This window comes from Podarcis bocagei (genome assembly GCF_964188305.1).
Source record: "Podarcis bocagei genome assembly, chromosome: 7".
Taxonomy (NCBI): domain Eukaryota; kingdom Metazoa; phylum Chordata; class Lepidosauria; order Squamata; family Lacertidae; genus Podarcis; species Podarcis bocagei.
This window is the reverse complement of record NC_138132.1, coordinates 27449589-27474028: the sequence shown is the minus strand read 5'-3', so window position 1 is coordinate 27474028 and position 24440 is coordinate 27449589. Positions and strand designations below refer to the sequence as shown.

General features: G+C 43.5%; 1 protein-coding gene across 4 annotated transcripts; it reads left to right on the top strand.

Moving 5' to 3' along the window:
• Nucleotides 1-1070: 1070 nt before the first annotated feature.
• PIGV (phosphatidylinositol glycan anchor biosynthesis class V) lies at nt 1071-23968 on the top strand. Of its 4 annotated transcripts, none has more exons than XM_081202766.1 (5): nt 1071-1241; nt 2291-2386; nt 8405-8564; nt 12370-13542; nt 23202-23968. In XM_081202766.1, exons 3-5 carry the CDS (start codon nt 8460-8462, stop codon nt 23502-23504), a joined length of 1581 nt encoding a protein of 526 aa, XP_081058892.1. In that variant the 5' UTR covers nt 1071-1241; nt 2291-2386; nt 8405-8459; the 3' UTR covers nt 23505-23968. The 4 variants fall into 4 exon arrangements, with proteins under 4 accessions (XP_081058892.1, XP_081058893.1, XP_081058891.1 ...); XM_081202768.1 differs by having other exon boundaries at nt 1181-1198; XM_081202767.1 differs by lacking the exon at nt 2291-2386 and having other exon boundaries at nt 1071-1198.
• Nucleotides 23969-24440: the final 472 nt, after the last annotated feature.

The following is a 24440-nucleotide window of genomic DNA, read 5'->3' as shown; positions in this document are numbered from 1 at the left end:
AGATGGTTGTTGTCACAATCTCTTTGCAGTTTCCCTTGTGGATGTCAATCGCCAGCAGCTCGGTACTGAAGCAGAATCCTTGGATTCCCTTGTGTAACAAAAGCTGGTTTTCCTTCACAAAGGAAAGGTTGCATACCCTCTGCACCCTGATTTTTTAAAACAAAAAATGTTGACAACCCACACCATTGGGGCAGCGTAGAACTAGTCCCATTGCCTGCAACATGATGCTAAACAAAGGAGCGACTGGCTGCCAGGAAATTATTCGTGAGCGTTTTCCCACTCACACACGTGTATTAATTATACACACATACACGTGCATGCATCTACAGGCACACACCTAAAGAAACTCCAAAGTACTGGGTCTGCAGAAACTGCCTCAGCACACCTCACACTTTTGAGGCACCTTCGAGAGGCAAAATGCTACCAGTGATTAAGGAGGGGGAGAAACTAGATTTTCTGGAGGAGATAATAATAAAGGAGAAAATGGTCGCGGGGCACAAAGGAGAGCAAAGAGAGGTTTTTCTTGCGAGACAACAGCAACTTTGTTTAATAAATGTGTCAGGAAGAGGGAAGCCATGTTCCGCCCACGGCAGCCCCACCCTGCGCAGCTAAAGGAGTCGGCACCGCCTGGCGCTGAGTGGGCCTTCGCAGCGCCCACCAACCGTGTTGCCCGTAGCAAAGATGGCGCCTCCTCCCTCGCCCACGGACCGAGTCCTCCGCATGCGGCCCTTTCCCTATGCTTCACAAGGCGGCGGCAGCGGCGGCAACTACCATAATTTTTTTAAAAAAAGTAGAACAGTGTCAACCTGCTCCTTATTGTCACTTCCGGTAGAACACCGAAACTATTTTATTTGGTCCCGGTGAAAGACAAACGCATATAGGGGCTTCCATCATAGAGATGCCAGGGGCTAGACGCCACTCCTGCGCTCATGTAGGAGAGAATCGCGGCTAATGGCGGCTTCCAGTGTAGAACCATAGACTTGCTATGGCCTTTTTTAAAAAAAAAAAGTTTACACGGAAGTCCCGGATGTAAGTCTATGGTGAGTCTAACGGCCCCCTCCCTCTCTATGATTTCGCCTACGTTCTGACGCCGGAAGGGCGGCTGCTCTTGGATTACTGCGCAGGCGCCAAGGGCTTCCTTGCCAACGGAAGTGGTTCGCCGCGGGCCGGAAGTGGGAGGAAGAGCGGCTGTGACTGTGTGAGAGAGATGGAGCCGTTGAGTCCCCGCGCTGAGCACTCAGGTTGGGGGGAGAAGGAGGAACAGCGGTTGTCGCCAGGGGGCCGGCAGCTGAGGGAGAGAGGGGTCTGGCTCCCAGACCCTCCTCTGAGAGGCTCGCCCCACAAGGGCCTCTTTACATGGGCTCATCCCATAGGCTGCCGCTTGCCCTATAAGCTCCCTTCTTCCTGCAGAAGGAGAGATGGGGACACGCCCCCCACGCCTGACTCCCCCCTCCCGCATCTCTTAGCTCTCATCCCCATGCTGGCCCCCGCCATAGCCGCTGAGTAACCACTGCTTGCCCCTTTTTTTGTTGGGCTCCAAAGCAGGTTTCTATGAACATATGAAGCCGCCTTTGAGAGGCAGTGTGGTGTAGTGGTTGGACTATGTTAAACTCTGGAACTCATTCCCACAGGAGGCAGTGTTGGTTTTAAAAGAGAATTATACAAAGTCAAGCGATCAGTAGCTACTAGCCACAATGGGTATGTTCTGCCCCCGCTCTTAGAGGCAGTATACCTCTGAATATCAGTTGCAGGTGGGGCATGTTGCTGTTGCAGGGTTCCCAGAACCATCTGGTTGCCCACAGTGAGAGCAGGATGCTGGACTAGATCTGCTATTGGCTTGATCCAGCAGGGCTTTTCTTGTGTTCTTACTGCTGACCTGGGTTCACAAATGTGTGACTGAATCAGATGTACATGCAAATAAGGCCAAGGGGTTAGTATTTGCTTCCATGCTCCCTCCTCTGTGACCAGTATGGAAATATAAACTGCTGGCTTTTTACCTGGCTAGGTAAAAAAGAAGAAGCCTTCTATCATAGTGGGCAAGGGATAGAGTGAACTGGCTCACTTCTCAACAGCCTGCTTTGTTTCTGGGCTGACCATGGAGGAAGTGAATTTTCTTCCTCTGTAGCTAGCATAGAAACTTAAGTGGGCTGATGGAGAAGACAGATTGATGTGTCTGTACTCTTCCCAGTTTGCTCATTCATCCTGGAATTCTTGGATGCCTATGGCTACCAGACAAGTTATTAAATGCAAGGCTTGTGTGAGAGGGGAGGTGCATTTCCTTTTTTCACAGTTATGACTTCCAAGGAGCTCAGGGTGACCTTTGGGGGTGGCGCTACCCCTTTTATCCTAACAGCCACACTGTGGAGTAGATTAAGCTGGGAGAAAGGTGAGCTTCAAGGTTCAAACAGGTTCAGATCCCTGCTCAGCTCCAAAGCTATGCCAGTTTACCCTGTCTTAGCCTAGCCTATGTTACATTGCACTCATCTTTCCCTCTCAACAGTCGTGATACTACTTTCAACGTTATGCCAGCCAGACACTATGAAAATGACACTATCTCTACCTAGGTGTCTTACAGTTTACATTTTGACATAAAATGCAGGGATGGATGATACAAAAATGAGCAAAGGGGAAGCGCCTGAGGAAAATCAGAGTGACTGAGATGTTATATTCTGAGGGAGCTCCTGGTGGTTCATTCCTTTGTTGTTAAACCAAAAGTGGGATAGGACAGAGCTGCTATGCTAGATTCCTGGCAGATGGGTTGCTGTTGTTTTCTGGGAGGGAGAGGGACAAGGTGGCAAGGAGGTGGGTGTGGTTCAAACAGTCCAGCGATCCTGCCAATGTGTTTGCATTATGCCAACCTCCCTGCTTCCTTGCTTACACCCCTCATCTGGTAAGCAACAGTATGCCACTAGCCAAGAAACTAGCCTAGGGGGGCTTGCCTGTCACCTTCTTTACGCAGCTTTAGGTGTCAGGGAAAAAACATTCCTCTTCTTTGGCTAATTAAACAGTCTATGGCCTTTTAAAACGGGGGGGTGGGGGCATTGTTGTTGTTATGCTATGTATTTTTATATTGTAAACCATCCTTTGATCTTTGGATGAAGGGAAGGGTAGTATAGAAATGTAATTATTAATAATAGTGGCTTTGCCTCAGATGGTGAACTGTGTCTGCTCTAAACCCAGGATTGCAGTTTGTGTTAGAGGCAGATGCCTGTGAGTTAAATACAGTGGTACCTCAGCAGCTTCTTTTTTGTCAAGTCTTAAAATCTTAATCTGTCTTTACTCACAGTAGTGGAGGGACAGGTTTAATGAAGCTAGGGTTGTTAGCTAGGCTTTCCTAAAGAACTCTGTTTTCATTAAGAACTTCAGAGCAGGTGAGATTGGGAAGCAACAGCAAATAGAAGCTGACCCAAACTGAAGAGCAACATGGGAGAAAGCGTGGGAGGCAAGAGAAGATGGTGAGCTTGTGTAGATGTAAGGAGTAAGAGATTTGGAGTAAAGAGAAGATGTATGATCAGAATGGGGGATCGCATTAATAGGGAGGAATAGAAGCCTGATGGTGGTGAAAAGTACAGTACGAAGCCAGTGAAGCAACTTGATGTGTCTGGGGAGTGGAGAACAATTCTGAATTCTACTCTGTCAACTCCTAGGTATTTCTTCTCTTCTGCTTCCATTTAGTCTTTGAAGACTTGATTGCCCTCATCTTCTGACTTCAGTACATAATGGTCTCCTGTGTTCTCAGGTTTCCATGCATGAGTGAATAAGTCAAAGTTCAGAGGTGGAGTGCAGGTTTTTTATGTATAAGGTGTTAGGTGCCCTGTTAAAAGATCTTGGGCATTACACTTGGGAAGCAATTTTTGCTTGTTAGAGGGTTTCTTGGTATATATGGAAAGTCAGATGGACCACTGTTCTTGTGGTGCTGGGTGTATCCTTGAAAAAATGAATGTTTGAGGAATGTGTGTAAATGATCATATGAGAAAGCAAGAAGTGATCCTCTGATTGTAGGAGGTAAAGTGATTTGTTTGCATGAATCTGCTTTTTGACCTGGTTTTAGCCAGTTTGTTTTCACAGCTTTATAATCAATTTGTGTTCAACAGCACATCAAGGAGAGCTCCCTTTGGCAAAGAAGTCATGATGCTAAAATATCTCTTAATTTGTTAGTAGTTCCCCGCTTTCCCCGCTCTGGCTCAGATTTGGCCACCAGCCACCTGAATTATCAGCTTAGTGTGCATTCACATATTAGTACATATTAGAATATAATGAGTCTGGCACTGGAGGTTCACAGGCCATGTTTCATTATGTGTCGGTGTAGCAAGCACCAGGAAATGTGAGCAGCTGCCTGGATGAGTGGTAGTCAGGTGGCAGCCTTTTTGCTTGCTGCTGGTTGGGAGCAAGTGTATTCAGATTTAGCTAACCACCAGCACACATTGTGCTGTTGCTCTGTGTTATAGGTCATAAAATTAGCTCTGGGAGGCCACTGTGTTACTGCTCTTTGGGATCATGGCCACTGTCTGTGCTTTGGGAAAACCACTTTCAGCCTCCGTTTCCCATCTGTAAAACAGGACTAATAGGGTCACCGAGGGTATGAAGCACTTTGTAAATTAAAAATGCAATAGAGATATAAAAGAGCATGGCTTTCAAAGAATGGCTGAGAAGCAGAGTTAAAAAGAAAATATAAAATAAGTGATCAATATTGCATAAGTTGCTTATGGTCAGCCTGGGAGATCACACTGAAATGATGTCAGTCAAAGACATGCTTGAAATTATACCCCAAAGATAAAGCAGCATGGCTGACACAAGTGTGGTGCATCCTTAGTTTAGCAACATTTCAAACTCATAAGAACATAAGAACTCTGTTAAATTGGAACCAGTTAATCCAATAACTCTCCCACTCAGGAATTAATGTTTAATTTGGAGCAACAGGACCAGTGGTACTATATATGTGAATGGATGCTGGCTGGGCCCTGACTCTTCGCTTCCAAATGTATTAATATATACTACACCAAGATCTTAACAGCATGTACTGAAACTGAGACAGCTATTTTTCACTAGTTCCAAAATAGGGAGAAACCATTTTTCCGTTTCTAGAGGGATATTTGTTTCAATAAGTGCAATAAAATAAAAATTTGAAAAACAATGCAAGAGAGTCAGGTAGTTGTTTATAATTTAAAGTGAGATACAATAAAATAACAATACAATGAAACATAACTAATAGCTATTAAAAGTAGCAATAAAATCAAGAGCATACAATGAGGCCATTAAAACACTGGAAAACAAAGAAGGCTTCCCCCTTGGTGCCTTAAAACCATCAAATTTTATGCCAGACAAATGGACAGGGGGAGAGAGTTCCACAGATGATGTGAGCTGACTCTTCCTGGTAGCCACCCCCACCTCCCCTCCAAAGATGGAGGCACCCAGAGCTGGCCCTGTGGTGAAGATGTTCATGATTATGCTTTGCCTTTCTGTGCAGAGCAGTTGCAGTGCATGCAGCCTCTCTCCACTCCTATGAACATAACATAAACATTTTTTTTAAAAAACCATACAAAAACCCTGGTCAAAACCAATCATTATTAAAGCACAGAAGTTTATTCCAGCCCAAGAGCCGTCAAGAAACATGCACAATTCATACACAAATCAAATCTTTCTGTAGGTTTTTGTGGGGGGTGGGGTGGGGAATGTTTTAAAAAACAGCAAGACTCATTTCCATTAAAACAGGTATATGTTGAAATGGAAACTGCTTTTAAAGAAAGAATCTCCGCAGAGACTGTGTCCAAAAAAAGGTGGTGGGTGGGACAGCATTGCAATAAGGAAATTAAAGTGACTCAAAACGGAGGGGAAACAAACTGCATCTTTTCTTTAGTCAAAAGAAATGAGCAGGTGAAGAGAATTATTTAGACTTATTAATAGAAGTATACAGTATTGAGAAATGAATTCTTGAGTTATTTTTAATATCTTTTTCTACAGGATAACACTAAATACATGGAGAGGTGCCTAAATCATTGCTTTATAGAAGAGTTCAATGCGTGCATTGCCATGGATTTTATCAGGGAATCCTGTATTATCACATATCTATAATTTGATTGCCTCAGCAATGCAAGGTGTGGAAAGGTACCAACACAGTGAGTGCCTGGTGCCCTCTGGTGGCAACTAGGCTACAGTGCAGAACTTGAAAACCATTTCATAGTTCCATTTTAAAGGATTTAAAAAAACAAAACCTGCCGTCTGGCTTTTTAGATTTGCATGCTCTTCTTGACAGGAGGGGATAAAAATGGAGGTAGACTAGACAGGAGTAGTTTGTTATTGAAACCATTGACCTGACTAGAAATAAGAAATGTTGCCAGGCTTAAATTTGCATAAGTTTTTTTATTTTAAAAAAACACGCAAAGATTTTCTCATGTAGTGCTTCAGCCACAGATGACTGCTTGGCTGTACTCTTGGTGGAAAAGCAAGCCTGCTTGATAGTCTTTTGCTGATGTGGTGAGAGGTTTTACTTCTTTTTTCAAGAGGGTGTGTCTTTCTGTCCTTGGGGACAGCTCTAGCTGTTTCATCATGTTGCACAAAGCCTTTCTCTTTCATGCACAGGTAGTTTCTGCTCTCTTTCCATTATGAGGGATAGGATGGGTATGAAAGAAGGGTTTGTATATTACAACAACCCCGAGGAGGAGGTACAGTGTGTGTCTGCACATAAAGACACATTGCACACACACTTCTGGGTTCCTTGTAGATGAAGGCCAGATCACCAGTTATTGGTCTGGAGGGCAGGTTTTGCCCCCAGCACCAAAACGCTGTTAAATAGAGTTTGCTGTTCAGAGTTAGTTATGCCAGTCAGTAGTAGATAGGGCTCTCCGTGGCTCTTACTAATGATAGCTAAACAGATCCTGCTGAGTACCAGATGCTGGCACATACAGGAAGGGCTGTTGTCTTTGCTGGTGAGCTTCCCGGAAGCATCTGGTTGGTCACTGTAGAAAACAGGATCCTGGATTTAGATGGATTGTTGCTCTGATCCAGCGGGCGCTCCCCCCCCTCCCCGGTCTGCTTCTCTTAAGTGTAACTCATTATTTCGTCATTCACCTCTATGGGGAAATTGTTCATTCATGCAGAGGCAAGTAAAGGTACACTGAGTAGCCCCTTCTGGCATGAAGGATAAACCTCCTCTCTGACTTTGGTGACTCCAGCCGTTGAATGTCAAGCCTGCCCCTATTGCATTGCTGTACCCCCTTCAACTCAACATCCCCAGGTTTTGTTCAGTGTCTTGGTCAGTTCAGAGTGCAACAATATTTCGTATATTTTGGAAAGTGGATTGTCCATCCATCCACCTGCGTGTCTGTTCTCTATAGGTTTGGCTGCATATCAATATATATTTTTGTGTATTTCTATTCTAAACAAATTTAATAAATAATAATAATAAATCATCCTGTGATCCTCAGATGAGGAGCGGTATATAAATATAATAAATAATAAATAGTAATAATAATAAAATATATCATTGCCAAACTTGGCACAAGAGTTCCCAAGTTAGGCAACTGTCTTTGTTGGTGTTGGATATTGAGTGCCATTTTGAATCAAATGTAACTTTGGCATGACTTTGTCCAATTTTCAGTGTGACGGGTCCAAACACACAAATTGCTGTATCCATTTAAAAATCATGATTTATTTTTGTTGTTTCTAAGAATTCCCAGGCAGTGCCAGACATTCCCCACAGGTATTTATGTAAACAGGTTCCTGTTTATGTCTGTCATTATGATGGATAGTGTGTGTGCATGGAGGAAGCGTGCAGTTAAACTATGTCATTCCCTACCACATCACAATGATAACCACCAGGAAAATGGCTAGGTAGTGCAGTCAAGAGTTAGCTTTGTTTCTTTAGCTACAGTTAAATCCCATCTTTATTCCAAGGAGTTCAAAGCAGCACATGTGGCTCTCCCATTTTATCTGTCTTAACAACCCTATTAGCCTAGAGATGGGGACTGCCCCAAGGTCACCCTGCGTAGTACAGCATCGCAGGGGCCAACCAGATGCGTCCTCTGGGAAGCCCAGAAGAAGGACCTGAGAGCAACAGCAATGCTCCCCACTTGTAACTCCCAGCTACTGATATTCAGACATATGGTGCCTTTGGCAGTGGAGGTAGAACATAGCCACCATGGCTTGTAGCCATTGATAACATTAAGCTGCATGAATCTGTATAACCCTATTTTAAAGCCATCCAAGTTGTTGCCCACCACTACCTCATAGCTGAGTGCAATTTGAACCTGTATCTCCATCACCCAGTGGTTAAAGTCTAGCCACTATATCACACCTGCTCTCTTAGTCCAGAGAATGAGTGTGGAAACCATTATTTGCCTGCCAGTGACAAACATGGTGCAAGTATTATCTGCGTGATGTTGAATTTATTATTATTGATTTTCAGGTTTCAAAATCTCTCTGTGGATTTTCCTGCATGGAAGGGAGTGGTGACCCATTGGATGACCTCCAAGGTCAGAATGCTGCAGAGGAAGGAAGGAGACCCTCATTGCCAAGAGGTGGTTCGGTTTGCAGTGCTTTGCAGAGTGCTCACTCTTTTCCTCCAGGCAAGTCCCCCAACACCAAGCACTGAAATATACAATATCACTGAAATATAACCCACCTGGCATTCTCAGATCAGGACAGATGACATCAGAAATAAATACTGGGTTCTTTTTCATATGTTTAAAGTTCAAAAGGTAGTATATCTGTTCTAGATAGAGAGGGGTCATGCCTAGCTCAGGGTTGGAGCACATGCCTTTCTTCCAGAAATTTGCAGGTTAAAACCCTAAACATTTCCAGTTAGAATGATCAGTGTAGAGAGTTTGGGACAAGTGGGATCCACCAAGGATCTGTATTACAGGGCTGCTGTTTTTTAACTTGCTCATAAATGATACAGGGTTTGGGGTGAGCTGTGTGTTGACCCAAGTATGCCAATGATACTAAAGTATTAAAAAAGGGATTGTGAAAATGATCAAGGAGCTGTAGCAAATCCCATGAAGAGGAAGGATTTCAGCATTGGAGCTTTTTAGCTTAGAAAAAGGGTGAATAAGGAGGGGAGAGGACATGATAGAAATGTATAAAAATTATGCATGGCATGGAGAAAATGAACAGAGAGACCTTTTTTAAGTACTTTTTCATCAGCACATAGTTTGTTATTCTAAGGCATTTGCTGCCATGCAATGTAGTGATGGCCACCAACTTAGATGGGTAGTCCAGCTGGTTTGGCAGAGCCCTGGGACCATCTCTAGCCATTGCAGCTGAAGCTTCCTCTGTCTGCTAGCGTCCTTCAATGGTGCAGAAAATATAGTGACTGGGCCCTGTTGCTACAGTTCCCCATCTGAGACAGTTATGTAAATTATTTTAGAACTCCCCCAAAAGGTGTAATTTTTGGAGTGTGTATGAGTACGAATGGCTTTCCCTCAGCGAATCCAACAGAAATGCAGCAGGAAGCTTCTTCTGCATATTAGTTATTTGGATGCACAGAATTCACGTGTTGTGGCATAATAGTGTGCTCTCCATCACGTACTCAATAGTTTGGGAACCAAATGTAAGTCCACAGACATGATGTGGACTACACGCTTTAAAAAATGAAAACAAAATATTCTCAATAATCCATATTCTGTTCTGGAGAGCCAATCCTATGCAGAATTTTTGAAGATTAGTAGCTGTGCCTTTGTAATCTCTGAGCAGGCAAGATTCCCCCCCCCCCCAGCTATTCTTGTGCTCAGAGGAACATGAAGCCAGCTGCAGGAGCTTTGTCTACATAATAGGTATTTGACATTTAAATTAGGCATATTTTTACTGCAATAGCAAGGGAGGCCCTGAAAAGAGAGCATCCTGTGCATTTTGCCAAAGATACCACTTTTTCTCACAAACTCTCAACCAACTTGTGAACCAGAAGCACTGCTTTCAGGCTGATAGGAACTTTGCTCCCAATTTCTCTGCAGTGATGGCAACCAGAAATTCAGCTAACCTATGTCATTGGCAGTGTAAGATGAGTCTTCACTAGGATTAAGGCATTAGGGTTTTGGGGTGGCTAGAACCAAAATTAAATACAGCCTGTAGGGTTAAGGCAGCCTTCCCCAACCTGGTGTCCTTCAGATGTTTTGGTTTACAACCCATTATACCTGACCATTGGCTATGCTGGTTGGGGCTGACAGGAGTTGGGAGTCAGCAGCAGCTGAGGGCACCAAGCTTGGGGAAGCCGGCTTGAGTCAAGACTAAACAAACAGCACATACAAGTTCTGAGTCTTCATACTTGTGTAGGATGAGAAAACCAGGGTAAACTGGAGCCAGAGTAAGCCATTACTAAGAATTCAGTTATGTGAGCGTGAATTGAGGAGAGATGGAAGAGAAACAATGCATTCTGTGGCAGCCTCCCAACTATGGAATTTCTACCCAAAAGAAGTCAGATTGATACTGTCGCTGGTGGCTTTTGTGCAGGCAGTGAAACACTTCACTTTTTTCCTGGTTCTTAATCATGGTGTTAACTTCTCTATTCTCTTTGGTTTACAACCTTTGGGTTTAGTTTTGTTTAAAATTAGGTTGCAGGAGGCTAGCTTGGGAGATTGAAATCCATGGCATGTACTCACATGACTCAGAGGCTGAGGAAGTTCCCTGCTGGATCAGAGCAAAGCCCATTAAATGCAGCGTCCTGCTTCACGTAGTGACCAACTAGAAGTTGCTGGAGAGCCACTGCCAGTCAGAGTAGACGGTGCAGCGCTAGATGGACAAATAGGCTAAACTGTTATAAGGCCACCTCCCATGTCCCTGTGTTGTACATGGGGCATATTAACACAGTATGCTGGCCAAAGAGTGTTGCATATTCCAGCCTTAGAAGAACTTGGGGTAGGATGCAGTTTCATCTTGACAGCTACAATGGGATCCTACTAAAGTTCCTTGTAGGGCCATAGGTAAGTTCTGACACTGGGAACTGTGCCAAATACACACACAGTACATGCCAGACAGACTGCTAGCAGGAGAATTCCTTTTTGGTCCCTTATAGCTTGGGCTGGGTATTGTCGTCTGGCCAGCCAAACAGTCACAGGGTTGTTTTTTTTATGGAAAGGCATGACTGCCTTTATTGAGTTTGATTTCATTAGATGTGTGGCTCTCTCTGTTCCTTGTGTGCCAACACATAATTGGATTGATTGCACAAAGGAAACCCCTGAGTTTGACATTTCTGTATGCTTCGTCTGGCTCGGCAACTTGGAATGACTTTTCATTTGGCAGATGATCACGGTGCACATTTAGAAATTGCGGTCTTTGGCATGTTGCTCTTTTCTCCCACAGATTAACAAGAGGTACAAAGCATGCTCACTGATCAGTTGTTTTTCCCCCAGAGCACCTTTATATCTTGGCATACAGGACTGCTGGCTTAGCATAGTGGCTAAGTTGCTGGTTCAGATGCCACCTCTGCCATGAACTCATGAAACAGTCGTCGTTTCAGGCCCACGTCTGCAATATGGTGATAGTAATACTGGCACCCTTTACTTGGTTGTTGTAAGGATTGCAAGATACCGAGAAGACAGCCTTCTTGGTAGTGGTGCCCTCCCTGCAGAACGCCCTCCCTTCAGATGTCAAGGAAATAAACAACTATCTGACTTTTAGAAGACATCTGAAGGCAGCCCTGTTTAGGGAAGTTTTTTAAGGATTGATGTTTTTATTATGTTTTTAGATACATTGTAAGCCACCCAGCGGGAAACCCAGCCAGATGGGTGGGGTATTATTATTATTATTATTATTATTATTATTATTATTATTATTATTATTATTATTATTATTATTTTACTTAACTCACTTCCTTAGTCTTATCCATTATATGCAGTTTGCAGTCTGTTGGAGAAAGTCTAGAAGACATTAAGGGTTGTGTCCAATGCTAGTCCTACTTGAAGTGGGCCCTTTGAGTTTTACTCAGAGTAGATACACTGAAATTAATGATGTGACTAAGTTAATTCCATTAATTTCAGTAGGTCTACTGTTGAGTGAAAAGTGGAAGTTAATGGACATGATTAACTTAGATTCATTAATTTCAGTGGGTCTACTCTGAGTAGCACTTAGTTGGACACTACCCTAAGGAAATAACATTGGTGGCTAAAGAAAAAAGTTCCCCTACTGCTGCATTTGCCCAAGTTGTCCGTTCTCCCATTTCCCCACTAGAAATGCCTCTAAAACAGCTCATGCATGAGAAATCGCCCCAGACCCAGACGTAATGCCTTCAAGTCCTTGTTTGGGGCAGGGGATGACTTCCTGTGAGGCTTTGAATTCCCTGGTCAGGTTCTGGTCCCAAATTGGAGGGAACATGTTGCTTTGGGGAGGGAGGGGGACAGGACGCTGACTTGGCTGTCATTTCCTATCCTCTCTTCCCAGGCCCTTTTCAACCTCCTGATCCCCGACCATGCTGCTGATGCCTTCTCTCCACCCCGTTTGTCTGAGTACGGGTTTTGCGACTGGATCTTGGAATGGCTCCTGGGAGGCCTGTCACGGTGGGATGCGGAGCACTTCTTGTTTATAGCTGAGCACGGCTACGTGTATGAGCACAATTGTGCGTTCTTCCCCTTGTTTCCCTTGAGCCTGCGAGCGGCAGCGGAAACGGTACTGTGGCCCTTCCAAGGCTTCTTATCTCTCCGCAGCCGCCTGCTCCTTTCTGCAGCTCTGCTCAATGGTCTGTTCTCTGCCTGGGCAGCATGGACTCTGTATAAGCTCAGCTGCGCAGTCCTGCAGTGCCGCAGGAAGGCGTTCCTGTCAGCCATCCTCTTCTGCCTCACCCCTGCAAACGTCTTTATGGCAGCTGCTTATTCAGAAAGCATGTTTGTCCTCCTAGTGTTTGGTGCCATGTGGTGGCTAGAGAAAGGGCAGCATTGGGCCAGCAGCCTCCTCTTTTCGCTAGCTGCTGGCGTGCGTTCCAACGGACTGATCAATGCTGGGTTCCTCCTCTATTCCCAGACAAAACTCTTTGCCTCCCAGTTGCAGGCGAGGACAGGAACTGGAGTAAAGCCGCCACAGATCTTGGGTCAATTCCTAAACCTGGTAGCTTCCCTGGTGGTGATGTCTTCCTCTGTTTTCCTGCCATTTGCTTTGTTTCAGTTCTGGGCATACCTTCGGTTCTGCAACACCACGTTTAGCCCTGAGTATGCTGTGCCAGACCCACTGTTGCAACTGGCTGCACATAAGGGGTATCGTGTAGCAGCCTCAAATGGTGTGGCACCACCATGGTGCTCCTGGAACTTTCCTGTGCTCTACACTTACATTCAAGATACTTACTGGAATGTCGGCTTCCTCAGGTACTTTGAGCCCAGACAGATCCCCAACTTCCTGCTAGCTGCACCCGCCATTGTGCTGGGCTCCTGGGCAGCCTGGCGGTACATCACTGCAAACCCCTGGCACTGCCTAACACTTGGCCTGCTGAGAAGAAAGACTGAAGGAATGAATGGAAAGGACTTGAGCAAGCCAGCTACTGGTTTTTACTCTCCTGGTGCATTTGTTTACATGGTCCACGCAACAGTTCTGTTGGTGTTTGGGACCTTCTGCATGCATGTGCAGGTGAGTTTTGCAGATTCCTGAAGGGCTGTCATATAGTGGGGTGGTGGCAACCTGAGCAAAAGCATATCATGGTGTTATCAGTCCAGCCTGGCATAAAACCTTGACCTCTGCTTCGAAGGGATACACACTATGCAGGAGCGAATGCTCAGCAGGAAGTGGTAGCCAATCTCTGACCCAAGACATTCAGACTTGAATTCTTTTAAAGGTGTGCATCTTGTTCATTTTGTGTTTATTCTGAAAACTAATCTGCCACATAGCCCCAAGACTTTGGCCTTTCCTAGCTCTGTTAATCTAACATTCCTTAAACTAGAGATGAACCCTAAGTCCCTTTATGTGCTAGGCAAGTATGCTAGTATAGACTTGGCATATATTAGGGTGAGAGACCTTAGGTCATGGTAGAGCATGTGCGCTGCATGGAGGAGGTCCATGTTTCAGTCCTTGACATATCCAGATTAAAAGAGTGGCAGGTGATGAAAATGACCTGAAACCTTGAAGAGCCACAGCTGCCAGACTACTGGGCTAAATGGATGATAATCTGACCTGATATAAAACAGCTTGCTATGTTCCTGTGCATTTTGCCACTGAGCAGTTAATCTAGCTTTGGGTTAAGTACCAAGCAGAAGTGAAGCAAAGGAACTAGAAGCAGCTAGCTTGGAAAAACAGTGATTCTTAAGTTCAAATATGGGGGGAAAGGGATACTGTGAAAGAAGAAAGGTGGTACTCTCCTCCCAGGGAAATCAACAGTATTTGAATAGCAGCAGCTGAAATTTGAACTGTGCAGAAGAGAAGACTTCATACTTCTAGGCAGCAGACCTCAGTGATGAACTAGGTTGCCTGAGGAAACAGTGAATTCCCCTGCTTTAAGGGAGCAGCTGGATTATTTAGGCTGTGCAGATGTACATGGAAAAAGGAGTGGGTGTGGACTTTTAGTTAGCTGTTAAAGTTATGAATTGCTTTCCGCAGCAAAAAACTGAGAAGTGATTTACAAAATTGAAATACAAAAGTAAAAAGAGACTTCCGGGGGCGGCGCGAAACTGTAATGGCGGTCCTCTTCGAGCTCTGAAGAGGGGCTCTGCGGAAAAGGGTCGTTCGCTGCGGCATAGCGACGACCCATCAAGATAAACCACGGGTAGAGTGAGCCCGTGGCCGTGGGACTCGGCGGGCACCAGAAGCTGCTCCGAAAACACAGAAGGGACCCCGTAAGGAGACCCGGAGTGAAGGAGGGGTGGCGGTGCTGTGAGTTCATCGCTCTTTCCGCAGAAGTGAAGCCGCGCGGCTGTTACAGATGAGCGCTGATCCTTCTTCCTAAAATCAACACCAACTACAAGTAACATACCCGTGAGTAAAGGGGACTAAAATTTGGCAAATAATTTCGTAAATCTGGCTGAAAGCGGGAGACGAAAAAAAGGGAAGTCCGTCTTCCGACATTGCTGACAAGATCAAAGCAACGTTTTTAAAAGCGGAAGCGTTTGAAACGGGACTTTGGGAAGCTTTAACTTTTTCGTGCTATTAAATCTGCCTTTTTTACTGTTGAACTGAAGGTGGAAAGGGACTTTGATCATAAAAGAACGAGTAACGGGGGGTCCCCTCCTACCTCCCCCCCCCGGGGTGATTTTTAAAGAGTCAGATCGTCGGGCTGCCGGAGAGAGAGACTGTGCTAAACTGCGGAAACAGTTGCAAATTTTGTGAAAACTTTGCTGGAGTATAATTGATACATTTGAGCAGGAAAGTTTGATTGGGACATTGTTGCAAGCACCCCCTGTGAAACTTTGTTGAACTTTAAAAGGTGCTCTGGGGAATTTTGAATTTTTGAAGGGACTTTTGGATATTGAACTTACTGAGCCAAAAATTTCTGGAACTTTAATGGCGGACTACTTCCTTCTTTGTCTTTGAAACTTGGTGGCACTCCCCCTACAGGGCTTTCGGATTATAAGATCCTGGGAACTGACTCTTGTTTTGAATTCCACTTTACCGGTTGTTTATAATTGAACTTGTCTTTCCCATGGAACAATAGACAATTTGACCTTGAACACTGACAGATGTGTAATGAGTGGTGCAGGGAGAACAAGAGCATCTAAAGCTAAGGAATCTAAAGAGGCTAAGGAGAAAGAAAAGGAAAGAAAACCAGCACAATTTCTACAAACAACATTGACCCAAGGACGCCGATCGTCGGTTCCAGCTGTACTGGTGACCCAAAGGGAACAAAGGGAAACAACTGAGAAGTCCACTGAGGAAGATATGGCAGCAGGTGGGTCGGATACACTACTTAAACAAATATTGGAGCAACTATCAAGTCTAAACCAGAAGGTGGACGACCAGTCTCTGAAGATAGATAAAGCAACTTCCTCGATTCAAAAATTGACTGATCAAGTTTCCCAGCATACACAAGCTATAGAGAACCTGCAAGGAGCTACAGCGGAAAATCGGGAATTGGCTGGAGAAGCAATCCAGAAAGTGGGAGTTCTACAAAAAGAAGTGGAAGAAATAAAAGGAGAAGTTAAGCCCCTGCACAAACAGGTGAGTGAACAACAAGTTTATCTGTCAATGGTGGAACTGAAAAATCGCGAGAGTAACATCAAATTGAGAGGCATCCCGGAACTTGAGCAAGGAGATTTGATTGGATACTTAACACAAGAATTTTCGAAGTTCTGGGGGTTAAAGGAAGACACAGATTTTAAGATTGTTTCGGCATATAGACTGGGAAGAGTGGTAAAGAAAGATAGATCCAGAGACTGTTTGATAATTTTAAGATCAAAGGAAGAGAGGGATAAGATCCTAGGTCTTCATTTCAAAAAAGCAATTGAAATACAAGACAAAAGGGTGGAAATCTATAGAGATATCCCGAAACAGCTGTTGGATCTTAGAGCCACCTATTCAGAACTAGCAAAATTGCTGAGATACAACGCAATTCCCTATAGGTGGGAGTTTCCACAAGGACTATCCTTCACTTACAAAGAAAGGAAGGTTAAAATTAGAACACCTGAAGATAACCAAAAGTTCCTTCACGACCACGGAGAAGATCTCCAAAAAGGAGTGGATTGGCTTCCAGCTGTACCAGCACCAATATTGCCTGAAAGCGGACCAACGCCTGCACCCTCGGGATCTGAGCAAAAGGAAGGCACCCCATCTTAAGAACGGTTAAAATAGAACAAGATGTCTCTGCAGCTACTTAGCTGGAACATAAATGGCGGGAATTCTCCGGAAAAAAGAAGGAGGATATTCCATATTTTGAAAAAAGAACAATTGGATGTAATATGCCTTCAAGAAACACATGTGACCAGGCTCCACAGGAAAGTATTAATTAATAAAAGACTTGGTCAAGAATTTATCTCATCAGATAAAGTCAAAAAAAGAGGTGTTGTAATTTATGCAAAGGAGAACCTATCACCAAAATTCTTATTCAAAGATGATCATGGAAGAATTCTCGCAATTGAAATTCAAACACAAGGGGAAAAGTTTTTGATATTAGGAGTTTATGCGCCAAATGATGGAAAATCAGAATTTTATAAGAAGCTGCATGAGACAATGATGGACTACCTGGACTATTCTAATATTATTGTGATGGGAGATATGAATGGGGTGGTGTCTACAAATATGGACAAATCTCAAAATCAAAATTTAACAACAGACGGCAGACTCCCTAAAACCTTTTTTGAAATGACAGACAATATGGACTTGATTGACATCTGGAGGACAAGGAACCCCTTGGGTAAAGAAGGTACCTTTTTTTCTGATGCCCACTTGTCATGGACACGAATCGACCAAATTTGGATATCTAGAGGGCTGGCCCCGAAAACGAGAAAAGTGGAAATCTGCCCAAAAACCTGCTCCGACCATAACGCCTTAAAAATGGAATTGAGACTTTTCCCAACTGGATCCTTCAGATGGAGAATGAATGACACCTTGCTAAGAGATCAAGAGATTGTTAAGAAGGCCCAAAAAACGCTAAAGGACTACTTTGAAATAAATTTGAACACTACGGTGGAGAAAAGAATAATCTGGGACGCAAGCAAAGCTGTAATGAGAGGGTTTCTGATACAACAGAATACAATAAAGAAAAAATTTTGGAATGGAAAAAAGGAAAAAATTCTTGAGAAAATAAGTGAAGGAGAGAAAAAGTTGAGAACTAATCCGAAGTCAAAAGAGGTGCTAAGAGAGATTAAATTCCATCAAGCACAATATTCGAAATTGATTAATCAAGAGATTGAGTGGAAAATTAAACAAATGAAGCAAAGATCGTTTGAATCAGCAAATAAATGTGGAAAGTTGTTAGCTTGGCAATTGAAAAAAAGACAAAAGTTAAACACAGTTACAAACCTGGAGATTCAAGGAAAAATAGTTCAGAAACCAGAAGAAATAAGAAAGTGCTTCCACAGATACTTCAAGGAACTTTATGCACAGGGGCCTCAGAAAGAATCGGAAATAGACCAATTCTTGAGGACAAATGGGCTATCTAAAATAAGTCAAGATAAAAGATCAATTCTCAATAGTAAAATAACTCAACAGGAAATTGAAGGTGCCATCCAAAATATGCAACTTGGCAAATCTCCAGGCCCAGATGGTCTCACCTCCAAATATTATAAGACTCTGAAGGATTGTTTGATACAACCGTTGTTGGAGGTTTGCAACCAGATTATGGAGGGGAGAAGGGCACCGGAAACGTGGAAAGAAGCATTCATCACATTGATTCCTAAGTCAGAGAAGGAAAAGACTCAGCTCAAGAACTACCGTCCCATCTCACTCCTGAATGTGGATTACAAAATATTTGCAGACATTTTAGCAAGTAGACTTAAAAACGTTTTGAACGAAGTAATTCACAAGGACCAAGCAGGCTTTCTCCCTGGTAGACACATGTCTGATAACACCAGGAACATTATTGATATATTGGAATTGTTGAGAATTAGAAATACAAGGGCTGCCTTAATCTTTATTGATGCGGAGAAAGCATTTGACAACATTTCTTGGATGTTTATGAAGAAAAACTTGAAGGGGATGGGAGTGGGACGGGGGTTTGAAAATGGACTAGAAGCAATCTATTTAGAGCAAAAAGCCAAGTTGATAGTGAACAATGTGGTGTCGGATGAACTTCTAATTGAAAAAGGGACACGACAGGGGTGCCCTTTATCCCCTCTGCTATTTATCTCTGTTCTGGAGGTATTGCTGAATATGATTAGGGAGGACCAGTTGGTGCAAGGTATAGAGGTCGGAGCGAAACAATACAAACTGAAAGCCTTTGCAGATGACCTAGTCTTGACAGTACAGGAGCCAGTATCTAGCACAAAAAGAGTTTTGGAACTTATCCTGGAGTTTGGTCGGGTGGCGGGATTCAAGTTAAACAAACAAAAAACTAAGGTTTTGGTCAAAAATTTGACACCTACAGAGATAGAGGGGTATCAGAAAGAGACAGAGCTAAGTGTGGTTAAAAAAGTGAAATACCTGGGGGTATACTTGTCCACCAAAAATTTAAATCTTTTTAAAGATAACTATGAAAAATGTTGGTTGGAAATTAAAAAGGATCTGGATATTTGGTCAAGATTGAAACTTACCTTGTCAGGCCGAATCGCAGCTATAAAGATGTGTGTTTTGCCAAAAATGCTATTTTTATTTCAAACCCTTCAGGTCGTGGACAGAATGGAATGTTTTGGAAAATGGCAGAAGGATATTTCTAAGTTTGTCTGGCAGGGCAAAAAGCCCCGAATAAAATTTAAAATATTAACCGACTCAAAAGAAAGAGGGGGGTTTGCCCTGCCGGACTTAAGGTTGTATTATGAAGCTGCAGCCTTCTGCTGGTTGAAGGATTGGTTCCTGTTGGAAAACACCGATGTCCTAGATCTGGAGGGGTTTGATAATGTGTATGGTTGGCATGCATACTTGTGGTATGACAAGGCGAAGGTTCATAAATTGTTCAAAAACCATATTGTCAGAAAATCAATTTTTGCCGTCTGGATGAAGTATAAGGATTTATTAGAAAACAAGACCCCGAGGTGGTTATCACCTGTGGAAGCCAAGATTTCTAAAAAAAAGCCCAATATGGAGGCCTATTGGCCAAAATATTGGGAACTGATTGAAAGAGTTGGAGACAATTGGAAGCTCCAAAGCCAGGACAAATTAAGAGGTAAGGTGCGAGATTGGTTACACTATGCTCAAATTCAAGAGGTATTCAAAATGGACAAAAAAGTGGGTTTCCAGTTGGAGAAATCGAAACTGGAGACGGAGTTACTAGAACCAAAGACTAAGGTACTTTCGAGGATGTATGACTTGCTGCTTAAATGGAACACCCAGGATGAGACAGTTAAATCTGCTATGATAAAATGGGCACAGGATGTAGGACACAACATCATGTCTGAGGACTGGGAAAGGTTATGGAACACCGGTATGAAATTCACGGCATGTAGTGCCTTGAAAGAGAACATTATGAAAATGGTATACCGGTGGTACATGACCCCAGTCAAGTTGGCTAAAATATACCATCTTTCTGATAATAAGTGTTGGAAATGTAAGGAGGCAGAAGGGACATTCTTTCACCTCTGGTGGACCTGCCCGAAAGTAAAGGCCTTTTGGGAAATGATACATAATGAGTTGAAAAAGGTATTTAGATATACCTTTTCTAAGAAACCAGAGGCCTTTCTATTGGGCATGGTGGACCGGAAGGTGCCAAAGAAGGACAGAACCTTGTTTATGTATGCAACCACAGCAGCTAGGATTCTTATCGCAAAGTTCTGGAAGACACCAGATTTACCCACACTGGAGGACTGGCAGACGCAGCTGATGGACTACATGGAGTTGGCAGAAATGACCGGCAGAATTCGAGATCTGAGCGAAGAAACAATGGAGGAGGACTGGAAAAAATTTAAGGACTATTTGCAAAAACATTATAAGTTGTTTGAGTGCTAAGACTGTGCACGATTAAGAAACGTTATGCTTCTGCAATTTATTTTAAGAAAATGATAAAGTAAGTATTGATGGGAAAAAATGAGACAAATTAGAAACAAAATATTATGTTTATTAAGAGTGTTAAAATTAAACTACAAATTTTTGAAACTGGTAACATAATAAATACAAAGGTATAATAAGTCGGGAAATAAGATAATAAATTGCTGAATTGGTTAGAATGATGAACGCAATGCTGAGAGGATGCGAGGAGGTCCAAAAAGTTGTCGAAGAAATTTTGTGATGATCTTTTCTTTTTTCTATGTTCTTTTTTTATATATATGGAAAATGTTTCTTGTATATTGTTGTCCAAACAAATTTGTTTACCTATGGAAAGAAACGCAATAAAAATTTTTATAAAAAAAAAAAAATGAAATACAAAAGTAAAATGCAGTAATAAACATACATGAACATACTGAAAACACAACCAAAGTATAAACATCCAATCGTTGAAACTTTTTAAACACTTAGAATCTGGGGTGAGGGGAAACTGGCCTTGTCCTTGATATTTAGACAGGCCAATAATCACTGATGTGCAAATCTGCCTCTTGGTGGAAGCTAGAAAAATAGGCTATGCTCTCAGAAGGGGCAGACGGTGGTCTTTGTGTCTAAAAAGGGTGTGGGTACTTCCTCAGTTGACCTCACAGTTGAAATTTATACACCCTTTAAAGATGGGGAAGTGCCTCTCATTAGATTTGCAGCCTGATTCTGTCCGTGCTTATTTGGAAGCAAAGCCATAGATTTCAGAAGGGATTACTCCGAGATTAGTGTGCATCTGCAGATTACTGTGTATGGGGCTGGAGCCTTAGGCAGTGGGATTTCTTTCTGACTAAGCATGCATAGGATCTAGTGATATGAGCCCCATCTTATGCTCTGTTGTGGAGCAGCAGCAGAATGAAGTATTGAAGCCTCGACTTCCAGAGGTGATTCGTTTCTCCCCTTCTACACCAAAGCAGGCCCTGCTGGTTGCTGTTGGACTACCTTGCCACTAGGTTAAAAAGTCCCTGTGCTGTTCAGCATTGGAACATTGGTCAAGGGGTGCTTTAAGAGTTTGGGATGAATGCAGCGGAGGTGAGGCTACCCTGTTACGATTTTTGGCCCAGAGGCTCCCAAAGTAATGCATGGCATATTGATGTAAAAGAAATGTAATAATATAAAATAGCAAAAACACCAAATACCCACTAATCACACTGGATATGTTTGTGAGCTGTATTCATGCTTTTGCAACAGATGCAGCTTCCAGCAATCTATCATTTCCAAGCCATACCAGCTCTCTCTCTCACACACACCTAGCCTGTCACCTAGAAACAAGGCGATCTACTACCAATCACCCTTGGGGAGTGCCATCACTCTCAACACATCCCAAAGGAACAACCAAAAGTGGCTGCCCCCATAGGGATGGCTCACTGGCAATGACCAATCACCGACAGAAGTCTCCAAATAGGTTTCTTCCCAGCAAACTAACTACACCTATGGCAAAGTTCTTGCTCTTCCCTAATGGGCTAGCTGGCCAAATATGGCTCCTCTGATAGACTGCTATTCTCAAGGTGCAGCAAAAGTGGCTGGGCAGGCTAAGGTTAGTATTCACCTCCCAAGTGAGAACTAGTGTTATGTATTGTGTGCCATAATGCTCCTGCTTTAAATTTCAGTCACTGGGTAGTCTTGGGCAAGCTTCTGTTCACTCATCCTTATCTACTTGTCTGCAATATGTGGGTGGTCATATCAGCCTGCCTTACAGGACTTGTTGTAAGGTTTACTAAAATAATGTATGTGGAATGCTTTCGAACGCTCAGGAAAAGCACTATATAAATACTATGCAATTAGTATTATTAATTATTGTAGCATCTTAATAGCTATGGGAGCAGCAGCTCAATGGCTCCTAGCATTAATCCCAGATGATAATTTTTATTGGGATGATGATTTTTAAATTTATATAATGCTGTCCTGGTGAGAACTCTGTTCAAAGGGTTGCCATATAGACAGTGGTCATCACCTGTTCCCTGGAAGTGCTTTAAAAGAGAGAAAGTTACAAGAAAGGGGAAGTAGGGAATTCCCCTAGATTCTTGGCAGCAAGAGTTGTCATGTGTTTGCTTAATCACTTCCGCTTTTGAGCCTGGTGGTTAGCAGCTTCAGAAGTCAGAGGCATAGTAGAAAAGGCACATGCTGGAAGGCACATGCCAGAACCAAACTTCCAACTGAGTAATAATTTATCTTTATTCCATAATAAACATCTTTCAAACAGCTTTGATCCAGAAACCCATTTTGCAATTGGTTTTCAAAGGGTCTCACTCTCAGCACCCATCAGCTAATCTGCACAGAGAGGAAGCTCCTTTTAAGGTACACTCTCAGCTCCAGTCAGCAGCGCACCTTCAAATGGACTTGCTTTCAGCACCCATCAGTGCTCCTGATCCCAGCCATGTGCCATGCCTGCTAGGGCCCATGAGCCAGAGGTTCCCCAGCGCTGCTGGCTTGATAAACTGATAAACATTCAGAAATTTTAAAGTGGCATGCAGTTACACGTAGAAAGGACAGTATTTAGTTCTTTTCTGGGTAGAACAGAAGATCTTAAATGTTGAGGCTGACCCTGACCTAAACCTGGCAAATTGTTCAGACCACTTCATCTGCATCTTGTGCGTTTTCTTAAAAGGGGATTTATGCTTCTTGGAATTATGTTGAAAGGTCTTGGGCACGTGCACAATGAAATAACTACTTCAATTTTTTTAAAATAGGTGCTTACCAGATTTTTGGGCTCCTCTTCTCCAGTACTTTATTGGTTCTGTGCTCATCTGCTTCATGACTATGAGCCTTTGCTACAAAATGGGAGCCAATCTTCACAGCATGGAACACCCCGCTCAGATAAGCCCTCATTGGCAAACCCTCTTCCTAACTGGAACAGAAATGAAAATCCTGTGCTCACACTTCTGTACAACTGGAGGCAGACTACCACTCTCACTAAGTGCATTCTGGGATATGTACTTTCCTATTGGATGCTGGGGCTAGTCCTTCACTGCAATTTTTTCCCGTGGACATAAGTATGTAGAACTGGGTAAGCTGATTGACTAGAGCAAAAACTGAACATTTTCCACCTTGGTAGTATTGAAGCTAATCAGCATCTACATGAAACTGCCAGGAGAGTTGGAGCTCACCTGTGTGCTGATGACAACAGAATGTGCTAATTCCTTTCTCTTCCAGCCAAGCCAGATAGAGTATTGAAGTGTTTTGTTTTTTCCTCCCAATAGACACTCAGCATTGTGTAGTTACTGAGCATACTTAGTCCGCAATTGGCTTTTGTCATTCCTCCGCACCTTTAGTGTGTGGAGTTGTCATTCTGTAAACCTTTGGGTTCTTCCACACCTGCTGATATCTCCGTCTTGTGCTTAGGGTAAAGACTAAAGGGGACCCCTGACCATTAGGTCCAGTCGTGACCGACTCTGGGGTTGCGGCGCTCATCTCGCTTTATTGGCCGAGGGAGCCGGTGTACAGCTTCCGGGTCATATGGCCAGCATGACTAAGCCGTTTCTGGCGAACCAGAGCAATGCACGGAAATGCCATTTACCTTCCCGCCGGAGCAGTACCTATTTATCTACTTGCACTGACGTGCTTTCAAACTGCTAGGTTGGCAGGAGCAGGGACCGAGCAACGGGAGCTCACCCCGTCACAGGGATTTGAACCGCCGACCTTCTGATCGGCAAGTCCTAGGCTCTGTGGTTTAACCCACAGCACCACCCGCGTCACGTCTTGAGCTTACATGGTGCTAAACCGCAGAGCCTAGGACAAACGGCGGCTCCCTCGGCCTATAGAGCGAGATGAGCGCCACAACCCCAGAGTCGGTCACGACTGGACCTAATGGTCAGAGGTCCCTTTACCTTTACCTTTAAACCTTTGGGTTCTTCCACACCTGCTGATATCTCCGTCTTGTGCTTACATGGTGCTATTTTGGTTATATAAGAAATGACAATCAGGATTAG